This window comes from Symphalangus syndactylus, chromosome 11, assembly GCF_028878055.3.
Source record: "Symphalangus syndactylus isolate Jambi chromosome 11, NHGRI_mSymSyn1-v2.1_pri, whole genome shotgun sequence".
Lineage (NCBI taxonomy): Eukaryota > Metazoa > Chordata > Mammalia > Primates > Hylobatidae > Symphalangus > Symphalangus syndactylus.
The window spans coordinates 89518189-89530793 of NC_072433.2; the positions used below are offsets into that span (position 1 = coordinate 89518189).

A 12605-nucleotide genomic window follows, 5' to 3' on the forward strand; every position below is an offset into this window, starting at 1 on the left:
GCCATTGCTGAGGCTTGAGTAGGTAAACAAAGCAGTCAGGAAGCTCAAACTGGGTGGAGCCCACCACTGCTCAAGGAGGCCTGCCTGCCTCTGTAGACTCCACCTCTGGGGGTAGGGCATAGCCGGACAAAAGGCAGCAGAAACCTCTGCAGACTTAAATGTCCCTGTCTGACAGCTTTGAAGAGAGTAGTGGTTCTCTCAGCATGGAGTTTGAGATCTGAGAACAGGCAGACTGCCTCCTCAAGTGGGTCCCTGACCCCCGAGTAGTCTAACTGGGAGGCAACCCCCAGTAGGGGCAGACTGACACCTCACACAGCCGGGTACCCCACTGAGACGAGGCTTCCAGAGGAACGATCAGGCAGGAACATTTTCTGTTCAGCAATATTAGCTATTCTGCAGCCTCCGCTGCTGATACCCAGGCAAACAGGGTCTGGAGTGGACCTCCAGCAAACTCCAACAGACCTGCAGCTGAGGGTCCTGACTGTTAGAAGGAAAACTAACAAACAGAAAGGACATCCACACCAAAACCCCCTCTGTATGTCACCATCATCAAAGACCAAAGGTAGATAAAACCACAAAGATGGGGAAAAAAAAGAGCAGAAAAGCTGAAAATTCTAAAAATCAGAGCACCTATCCCCCTCCAAAGGAACGCAGCTCCTCGCCAGCAACGGAACAAAGCTGGACAGAGAATGACTTTGATGAGCTGAGAGAAGAAGGCTTCAGACAATCAAATTTCTCCGAGCTAATGGAGGATGTTCAAACCCAATACAAAGAAGCTAAAAACCTTGAAAAAAGAGTAGATGAATGGCTAACTAGAATAAACAGTGTAGAGAAGTCCTTAAATGACCTGATGGAGCTGAAAACTATGGCACGAGAACTATGTGATGCATGCACAAGCTTCAGTAGCCGATTCAATCAACTAGAAGAAAGGGTATCAGTGATTGAAGATCAAATGAGTGAAATGAAGTGAGAAGTTTAGAGAAAAAAGGGTAAAAAGAAGTGAACAAAGCCTCCAAGAAATATGGGACTATGTGAAAAGACCAAATCTACGTCTGATTGGTGTACCTGAAAGTGACCAGGAGAATGAAAACAAACTGGAAAACACTCTTCAGGATATTATCTAGGAGAACTTCCCCAACCTAGCAAGGCAGGCCAACATTCAAATTCAGGAAAGACAGAGAACGCCACAAAGATACTCCTTGAGAAGAGCAACTCCAAGACACATAATTGTCAGATTCACCAAGGTTGAAATGAAGGAAAAAATGTTAAGGGCAGCCAGAGAGAAAGGTCGGGTTACCCACAAAGGGAAGCCCATCAGACTGACAGCGGATCTCTTGGCAGAAACCCTACAAGTCAAAAGAGAGTGGAGGCCAATATTCAACATTCTTTAAGAAAAGAATTTTCAACCAAGAATTTCATATCCAGCCAAACTAAGTTTCACAAGTGAAGGAGAAATAAAATCCTTTACAGACAAGCAAATGCTGAAAGATTTTGTCACCACCAGGCCTGCCCTACAAGAGCCCCTGAAGGAAGCACTAAACATGGAAAGGAACAACTAGTACCAGCCATGGCAAAAACATGCCAAGTTGTAAAGACCATCGATGCTGTGAAGAAACTGCAGCAATTAATGGACAAAATAACCAGCTAACAACATGACAGGATGAAATTCACACATAACAATATTAACCGTAAACGTAAATGGGCTAAATGTCTCAATTAAAAAACACAGACTGGCAAATTGCATAGAGTCAAGACCCATCAGTGTGCTGTATTCAGGAGACCCATCTCACATGCAGAGACACACATAGGCTCAAAAATAAAAGGATGGAGGAAGATCTACCAAGCAAATGGAAAGAAAAAAAAAAGAAAAAAAAAGCAGGGGTTGCAATCCTGGTCTCTGATAAAAACAGGCTTTAAACCAACAAAGATCAAAAGAGACAAAGAAGGCCATTATATAATGGTAAAGGGATCAATTCAATAAGAAGAGCTAACTATACTAAATATATATGCGTCCAATACAGGAACACCCAGATTCATAAAACAAGTCCTTAGATACCTACAAAGAAACTTAGACACCCGCACAATAATAATAACAGACTTTAACTCCACACTGTCAATATTAGACAGATCAACGAGATAGAAGGTTAAGAAAGATACCCAGGACTTGAATTCAGCTCTGCACTAAGCAGACCCAATAGACATCTAGAGAACTCTCCCCCTCAAAATCAACAGAATTTTCATTCTTCTCAGCACCACATCGCACTTACTCTAAAATTGAGCACATAATTGGAAGTAAAGCACTCCTCTGCAAATGTAAAAGAACAGAAATCACAACAAACTGTCTCTCAGAGTACAGTGCAATCAAATTAAAACTCAGGATTAAGAAACTCACTCAAAACTGCACAACTACATGGAAACTGAACAACCTGCTCCTAAATGACTACTGGGTACATAACGAAATGAAGGCAGAAATAAAGATGTTTTTGAAACCAATGAGAACAAAGACACAATGTACCAGAATCTCTGGGACACATTTAAAGCAGTGTGTAGAGGGAAATTTATAGCACTAAATGCCCACAAGAGAAAGCAGGAAAGATCTAAAATTGACACCCTAACATCACAATTAAAAGAACTAGAGAAGCAAGAGGAAATAAATTCAAAAGCTAGCAAAAAACAAGAAATAATTAAGATCAGAGCAGAACTGAAGGAGATAGAGACACAAAAAACCCTTCAAAAAATAAATGAATCCAGGAGCAGGTTTTCTGAAAAGATCAAAATAGATAGACCTCTAGCATGACTAATAAGAAAAGAGGGAAGAATCAAATAGATGCAATAAAAAATGATAAAGGGGTTATCACCACCAATCCCACAGACATACAAACTACCATCAGAGAATACTATAAACACCTCTATGCAAATAAACCAGATAATCTAGAAGAAATGGATAAATTCCTGGACACATACACCCTCCCAAGACTAAACCAGGAAGAAGTTGAATCTCTGAATAGACCAATAACAGGTTCTGAAATTGAGGCAATAATTAATAGCTTACCAACCAAAAAAAGTTCAGGACTAGACAGAGTCACAGCCAAATTCTACCAGAGGTACAAAGAAGAGCTGGTACCATTCCTTCTGAAAGGGAATCCTCCCCAACTCATTTTATGAGGCCAGCATCATCCTGATACCAAAGCCTGGCAGAGACACAACAAAAAAGATAATTTTAGACCATTATCCCTGGTGAACATTGATGTGAAAATCCTCAAAAAAATACTGGCAGATGAAATCCAGCAGCACATCAAAAAGCTTATCCACCACAATCAAGTCGGCTCCATCCCTGGGATGCAAGGCGAGTTCAACACATGCAAGTCAATAAACGTAATCCATTACATGAACAGAACCAAAGACAAAAACCACATGATTATTTCAATAGATGCAGAAAAGGCCTTCGACAAAATTCAACAGCCTTTCATGCTAAAAACTCTCAATAAACTAGGGATTGATGGGACGTACCTCAAAATAGTAAAAGCTATGTATGACAAACCCACAGTCAATATCATACTGAATGGGCAAAAACTGGAAGCATTCCCTTTGAAAACTGGCACAACACAAGGATGCCCTCTCTCACCACTCCTATTGAACATAGTGTTGCACGTTCTGGCCAGGGCAATCAGGCAAGAGAAAGAAATAAAGGATATTCAATTAGGAAAAGAGGAAGTCAAATTGTCCCTGTTTGCAGATTACATGATTGTATATTTAGAAAACCCCATCGTCTCAGCCCAAAATCTCCTTAAGACAATAGGCAACTTCAGCAAAGTCTCAAGATACAAAATCAATGTGAAAAATTACAAGCATTCCTATACAGCAATAACAGACAAACAGAGAGCAAAATAATGAGTGAACTCCCATTCACAATTACTACAAAGAGAATAAAATACCTAGGAATCCAACTTACAAGGGATGTGTACAACCTCTTCAAGGAGAACTACAAACCACTGCTCAACGAAATAAAAGAGGACACAAACAAATGGAACAACATTCCATGCTCATGGATAGGAAGAATCAATATCATGAAAATGGCCATACTGCCCAAGGTAATTTATAGATTCAATGCCAACCCCATCAAACTATCAATGACTTTCATCACAGAATTGGAAAAAAACTACTTTAAATTCCATATGGAACCGAAAAAGAGCCTGCATTGCCAAGACAATCCTAAGCAAAATGATCAATGCTGGAGGCCTCATGCTACCTGACTTCAAACTATACTACAAGGGTACAGTAACCAAAACAGCATGGTACTGGTACCAAAACAGAGATACAGACCAATGGAACAGAACAGAGCCCTCAGAAATAACACTATACATCTACAACCATCTGATCTTTGACAAACCTGACAAAAACAAGCAATGAGGAAAGGATTCCCTATTTAATAAATGGTGCTGGGAAAACAGGCTAGCCATATGTAGAAAGCTGAAACTGGATCCCTTTCTTGCACCTTATACAAAAATTAATTCAAGATGGATTAAAGACTTAAGTTTTAGACCTAAAACCATAAAAACCCTAGAAGAAAACCTAGTCAATACCATTCATTACATAGACATGGGCAAGGACTTCATGACTAAAACACCAAAAGCAATGGCAACAAAAGTCAAAATGGACAAATGGGATCTAATTAAACTGAACAGCTTCTGCACAGCAAAAGAAACTACCATCAGAATGAACAGGCAACCTACAGAATGGGAGAAAATTTTTGCAATCTACCCATCTGACAAAGGGCTAATATCTAGAATCTACAAAGAACTTAAACAAATTAACAAGAAAAAAAACAAACAACCCCATCAAAAAGTGGGCAAAGGATATGAACAGACACTTTTCAAAAGAAGACATTTATTCAGCCAACAGACACATGAAAAAATGCTCATCATCACTGGCCATCAGAGAAATGCAAATCAAAACGACAATGAAATACCATCTCACACTAGTTAGAATGGCAATCATTAAAAAGTCAGGAAACAACAGATGCTGGAGAGGATGTACAGAAATAGGAATACATTTACATTTTTCATGGGAGTGTAAATTAGTTCAACCATTGTGGAAGACAGCATGGCAATTCCTCAAGTATCTAGAACTAGAAACACCATTTGACCCAGCCATCCCATTACCGGGTATATACCCAAAGGATTATAAATCATGCTTCTATAAAGACACATGCACACATATGTTTATTGCAGCACTATTCACAATAGCAAAGACTTGGAGCCAACCCAAATGTCCACCAATGATAGAATGGATAAAGAAAATGTGGCACATATACACCATGGAATACTATGCAGCCATAAAAAAGGATAAGTTCATGTACTTTGCAGGGACATGGATGAAGCTGGAAACCATCATTCTGAGCAAACTATCACAAAGACAGAAAACCAGACACCACATGTTCTCACTCATAGGTGGGAACTGAACAATGAGAACACTTGGACACAGGGCAGGGAACATCACACACTTGGGCCTTTCGGGGGGCAGGGGGCTCAGGGAGGGATATCATTAAGAGAAATATTTAATGTAAATGACAAGTTGATGGGTGCAGCAAACCAACGTGGCCTATGTATACCTATGTAACAAACCTGCACGTGGTGCACATGTACCCTAGAACTTAAAATGTATTAAAAAAATACTACACAAAGGGTACATAATGCTGCACAAACCCTTTCAGAAAAAATGAGGAGGAAAGATAAGAAGGAGAAAACCATCCCAATTAATTTAGTGAAGCTACTATTACCTGTTACTAAAGACAGACAAAAACCCTCTAAGAAAACTATAGAACAATACTCTCACAGAAAAAATAAATTTTAACAAAATTTTGGCAAATTAAGTCCAGCAATATGTAGAAAAAGACAATAATCCAATAAAAAGGGCTTATCCTAGGAATGCAAGGTTTGTCAAATATCCAAATATTAAAAAATGCAATATATCATAGTAATAGAACAAATTTTTCCTTATGAACATCTCAATAGAGGCAGGAAAAAGCACGTGATAAAATTCAACACCAATTAATGACAAAAAATTCTCAGCAAACTAATAAAAGAAGAAATATCCTTAAACTGATAAAAGACATCTTAAAAAATAAAACCTACAGTTAACATATTTAACTGTGAAAGGCTGAATTTTTTCTATCTAAAAATCAGAAAAACATCAATGAACATTGCTTTTCCTAATTTCTATTGACCATTGTACCAGGCAGCCTAGCCAGTGGAATAAAGTAACAAACCGTAACAAAAAGCATCCAGATTGGGAAGAAGTAAAACTGTCCTTATTCACAGATGATATAATCATGTATACTAAACAATCCTAAGGAGTCTGCAAAAAATTGACTTCTGTAACTTAATAGGTTACTTGAACAAAGATGCAGCATAGAAGATGTAAATGAAGATGATATATCCAACATGTTCCATCATGAGGACACTTAATATCGTTGAGGTCAATTTTCCCCAAATTTATAGACTCAACAAAATCTTAGTAACTTTTTTATAGAAATTGACTATTTTATTCTAAAATTTATATGGAAAAACAAAGATCTAGAATAGCCAAAACAACTTTTAAAAAGAATGAAGTCAAAAGGATATCTGATTTTAATGCATATAATAAAGCTACAGTAACCAATGCAATATAATATTTGCATAAGTACAGATGTATTAGGAAAATAGAACTGAATAGAAAGGCTCAAAAGAGACTCAGAAAGAGATCAGAACTTCCACAAAAGTATCAAGATAGTTTAATGGATTAAAGGGCACTGTTTTCAATAAACTATACTGGAATAAAGCATTTTTTCTGTATGAAAAAAATTTAAAACTTGATCCTTTCCATACACTAAAACAATTCATTCAAAATAGATCAGACACCTAAACATGAGCGCTAAACCATAACACTTCTAGAAAAAAAGCAAAGTAGAAAACCTTCATGACATTGAGTTAGGCAATAGTCTCTATGATAGAAGCCAAAAAGAATGAATCATTTAAAACATTAATAAATTATACTTCATCAAAGTTGAAGTTGAATCCTTTTTTCATCAAAAAGACACAGAAAAATATTAAAAAGCAAGCCATGGATTGGGAGAAAATATTCGTAAATATTTGTTCAACAAAAGGCTTGCATCCAGATTATATAAAGAACACTCAGTAATAAGAGAAACAACCCAATTTATTATAGGGCACTTCACAAACAAAGACATACAAATGGATAAAAAGCATACAAACAGATGTTTGAGACAATTGGTCATTGGGGAAATGCAAATTAAAATCACAATGAGATCCCATTATACAATCACTGGAATAGCTAAAATTTTAAGAATGACAACAGCAACTATTAATAAGAATGTGGAACTGGAACTCATATATTGCTGACTGGCAGGATCACAAATGGTACAGCCACTTTGTAATTTGGCAGTTTCTAGCAGGTACACTTAAATACTTATACAGCCTAGCAATTATATTCCTAGTTATCTATCCAACAGAAACAAAAACATATGTCCACACAAATATGTATATGCAATTCCTCTTAACAGCATTATTTATAGAGGTCAAAAAAATATAGAAACAACCCAAATATCCATCAACTACTGAGTTGATATAGTGGATAAAATTCCTTTCAATGATACTATTCACAATAAAAAAAACCAAACTGTTAATACACACAATAACATGAATCTCAAAACCATCAAGCTGTTAAAAGAAGCCAGAAACAAAAAAACTAGAAACTGTATGATTCCACGTATATTAAATTCTAGGAAATGCAAGACTCTAATGACAGAAAGCAGGTCAAAGTCACCTAAGGTAGGAGGTAGGGGCAGGAAGTGACTGCAAAGGGGCATGAAGAAACTTTTAGTGTGACAGAAAGTTTCTAAAATTGATTGCATTGGCTGGGAACAGTGGCTTATGCCTGTAATCCCAGCACTTTGGGAGGCCAAGGTGGGCAGATCACCTGAAATTAGGAATTTGAGACTAGCCTGGCCAACATGGTGAAACTCTGTCTCTACTAAAAATACAAAAAAATTAGCCGGGCATTGTGGCAGGCGCCTGTAATCCCAACTACTTGGGAGGCGGAGGCAGGAGAATCACTTGTACCAGGGAGGCAAAGATTGCAGTGAGCCAAGATCACATCATTGCACTACAGCCTGGGCGACAAGAGCAAGACTCAGCAGAGGCAGTCTGAAAATTAATTAAATAAATAAATAATAAAAAATAAAGTTGATTGCACTAGTGGTTTCATGTCTGTACATATTTACTAAAACTCATTGAATAACATACTTTAAAAGTGAATTTTATTGTACATAAATTATATCTAAATAAATCAGAAGGAAGAATGGAGGGAGAGGGAGAAGAGAGGAAGCGAGGGAAAAAAGGCCTGAGTCTGATCATAAGGAAACATCAAACAGACACAGACTGAAGCTCATCCTGCACTACAAAAAAACCATACTCTGTAAGACTTTCAAGGACATAACAAGAAAAAAATATGAGGAAGTGTTCCAGATTAAAGAAGACTTGTAAAATATGACAACTTAATGCAATGTATGTTCCTGTATAGAATTTTGGCCCCAAAATGAAAAGGAGACAATATTGAGACAGCTGGCAACATCTGGATGGGACCACCAGTTCATAATTGGATGGTAGTATCGTACTGATATTACTGCCTGTGAGGAGTGTATGATGGTTATGTAAGAGAATGTCTCACTTTGCACCATGTCTGAAAAATTGGGCATGTATAGGGAAAGAGAAGATGAAGGAACAAATGTGGTAAAATGATAACAGATGAAGAATCTGGTTGACTCACAGGGAAGCAGGAATTGTTTGCACTGCCTTTGCATCCCTTCTTTATGTTTGAAATGATTTTAAAATTGTTTACAATGTAACTAAAAATAATAAATAGATCAATTGACAAATAGAAAAATGAAGAGATATACCATTTTTATGAATGGAAGACTCAATATTATACCCAAACTGAGCTAACTACCTGTATGAAGTCAGTTAAGTTACAGAGCTAAAAACCATATACTGTCAATCACTTGTTCAGAAACCTTCAGTGGCTCCTCATTACCCACCTAATAAGGAGATTACACTAAATTAGATAATACTTGCAAAGCACCTTACTCATGACCCAACATAGTGGGAAGTAAATACCTTTTATATCCTTTCAGAATTATGTCTGGTATTTAAAGGCCTTCATAATCTAGGCATAATCTGTCTTTTCCTTCCTTTTAAAATTCATTTATGCATCAAATACATATTTATTGAGTGTCTTCTATACCTCAGTCACTAAGGAGACATGATGGATAATATAAATATAATTACCCCCTTATGGTGCCTAGATGAAACCATTATCTGGCCAAACTTGTCATTCACCATTGTGAAACAAGCTTTTCTAAAACAAAACACTGATTCATTAACTCGCTTCCCTATTCAACAAATACTCTTTAACTTCATTCTGGCTTTCAAAACTGTACATAACTATAAAGGCATAGTTCAAATGCTTGTTCTTCTAAGAAACTTCTTTGATAATCTCAAGACAAACTCGATGACTATTTATTTGTTTTTCTAATATAGGTCTTACCACATACAGCCTTTTGATTGCACTTATTTAGACCTAGCATCTTAGAGCAAAAAAGAGAACAGGTTTGTCAAATTCCAATGCCATCATTGAAAAGAGGCTAGTAAAGAATCTTGATGTAACAGGGGAGGTGAGAGCTGTGGTCAAGTAGAGAAGCATGCCAGTTCTAAAGGTGTTCAAATTCACCTTCTTCAAAATATGTGGGCAAAAATAACACCCTCAAGTTTAGGTTCTCTTGTATAAATTCGTAGATGAGGAAACAAGATCCAATAGAGAGTGGCTGAGCCAGAATGTCTCAAATTTGTGAGCAGGATGAGAAACCATTTAATGATCATAGACACCGTTTTCAACTTTATTTTAAACTCCAGGTGATTAAACCCAGAACTTCTCAGTTGGTGACCAAACAACGATAAACGACTCAACAACACCCTCTCTGCAGCTGGCTCTCTGGAAGCCAGGCCCTCATCACCCACAATGTGTACGATGGACTGTGCCAATCAGGTACTGGAGGAGGTGAGGCACCCAAGCTCGTGCCAGCCGGTTAACCTGTTTTTGAAACCACCTTTGCAAAAATTATGAGGAAATTATGACAGTGAAAGAGATCGGACCTAATCCACTCCTTCTTGCTTCTAACCTTTAAACTCCTTGTTCATTCCTGAGCTTAGGCCGAACTAACTTTGGGAAGGAATTCACTTCACAGTTTGACTCTGAAACAAAATTGATAATAGCCCTTTTCCGAAAAGATCCCCTTCTTGCCTGGGGACTAATCTGCCTTTGCAGGACTAACAAATTATCTACAAGATTAGAAATTAAGGTTGGGGGTCATGCAGCCTCTGGCGCCAAGAGTCTGAACCTCCGCAAATTGCTCCTGGGGAAAACATCACTATTGTAAAACCTAAGATCGGTGCTTGAGATATTTTGCAGACCCTGCACTGGATGGATGAGCTGACACCACCCAGACAAGTAATCTGGGTCAACTAGTTCTGCCATCCCACCCAGGAACAGAAGATAGCAAGAAAACCTGACTTCGACCACACTGATTCCCTGACCAATCGGCACTTCCCAGTTCCCAAGCCCCCTGCCCGCCAAATTATCTTTAAAAAATCCGATCCCATCCCAGAATGCTAGAGAGACTAATTTGAGCAATAATAAAACTCTGGTCTCCCACACAGCCGGCTCTGCGTGCCTTACTCTTTCTCCATGGCAATTCCCCTTTCTTAACAAATCTGCTCTGTCAAGGCAGCGGGCAAGGTAAATCCATTGGGTGGCTAAACTTTGATCCGACAACGCCTTGAGAAGTCAGAAAGCAGCCTCAGGCTGGGCCACCCCAGGGCGTCCTCTGCCATACTCCCTGTCCCGCCTCCCCCAGTGCGGCCCCGGCTGCCCTCGCCACAACAAACCGCGTCCGTCAGGCTCACCTTGACATGCGACCAGGATGCAGTAGAAAATCATGAAGCAGCGAATGTTATTGCAACACTCACAGCAGGGGCTGACTAAGCAGCCCAAACCACAGGGCTGCTCCAAACTGTCATCCACGTCTCCCGGCTTCTTGGAAACGGAGGACTTGGCTTTTTTCCTTTTTCGGAAACCGCCGAACCTTATCAAGGCCTCTGGAAGTAGTCTCAGATACCGGTATTTTTTCCTGGGCTTCGAGGACTTTGGGGTTCCCCTGACCCTCCTCTCCTTAGCAGGCCGGGCCCGTGCGGCCTCCCGCGGCTCTGCTCCCTTTGGGGCTTCATCCTGTCCCCCAGGGTGCCGGGCGACGCCTTCAAACATGGCTCGCCCTGGGCGGCTCCTGGCGACGCGGCCCGAGTGCTCTCGGCAGCCCGTCCTGCCTGGGCCAACCCAAAGGCCAGCCTGGCGAGGGCGCCGCAGGACTCAGTGGCCACAACGGGCTCCTGCAGCCCAAGCCTGCAGAGCTAACGTTTATCTTAGGGCAGGAGGCAAACGTCCTCGCAGGCGGTTGACAGTTGAGAACTTCCAAGGCTGTTTTCCTTCTTTTCTTCCACGTGCGGAAGGAAAAAAAAAAAAAAGCTAAAACTAGATTTTGATAACTGCTAATACAGACAAGGAGCACCAGAGTAATTTTAATGGCAGTCAAAGAATGCCAGTACTTATTTATTAAATAATACTCATTAGGAAGCATGGGAAAAAAAAGTGGAACTCTCTGTCCCCAGTTTCCCCAGACTTACTTTATTGTGGTGGCTTTCCAACTGAAAAATCTCACTAGAAACAACCTGAAAATTGTTGAACGACCAGGAGAGAGAAGATATTAAAAAAAAAAATTTCACCACAATAAAAGATTTGGAGGCACAAAGATCAGAAATCAATGTCCTAATGAATGTCCTTAAGTGTAGTGTTTTACACATAGAAATTATTGTCCTAGAAACTCTATCCCAACTCAAGAACAGAAAAGATTATTATTTTCCGCCTTAAATGAGGGCACGAGAACCAGAGGATTATTTTTTCAGGTATAAAAACTTTATTGAAGAGAAAGAATGTAAGCGAAGAGTAGTAGGATATGAAACGCGGCTTTTTTTTTTTTTTAATGAAAATGCAACTTCTTACTGGTTTTCTTTTCTTAGGCTGATATATAAGCTCTTTAGGCCATGTATATGTGGAGGGTCCCTTTCCAGGAGATATGGCTCTATCTTCTCTCCTATGGATTAGACATTGTGTTGCCAAAAACAATTTAGCTCTTCAACAAGATTTTGTGCTGCTCCAATAGTGCTGGCCTGGTAGACCAGGGAAAGAAGAATTAAGAACCACTGACCTGAAGCCTGAGCTTGACTCTACATTGCTTCATGATAATAAATGTAAAAAAAAAAAAACCATAGGAATCCTAGGAGGTAGGAAAGACAGTAGGGGGTGGTGGGCTCTTATTCTTGTGCTTCAAAACCAGAATAGGTACTGCTTGGTGCAGAGAGGAAAAGACAACTCCATTAAAAAGGAATGGTACTGGGAATTTTGCTTCTACCCAGAATATAGAAAGCCAAATAAAATGT

General features: G+C 39.2%; 1 protein-coding gene across 3 annotated transcripts in view; it reads right to left on the bottom strand.

Moving 5' to 3' along the window:
- The window catches only part of SLCO6A1 (solute carrier organic anion transporter family member 6A1), a 128285-nt gene extending 116742 nt beyond the window's left edge, over positions 1 to 11543 (bottom strand). For all 3 annotated transcript variants that reach the window (XM_055299091.1, XM_055299089.1, XM_055299090.1), the window contains exon 1: positions 11019 to 11543. In XM_055299091.1, the coding sequence (XP_055155066.1) occupies positions 11019 to 11376 (358 nt within the window). In that variant the 5' untranslated portion in view covers positions 11377 to 11543. The remainder of the gene's footprint in view (positions 1 to 11018) is intronic.
- Between the last annotated feature and the right edge of the window lie 1062 nt (positions 11544 to 12605).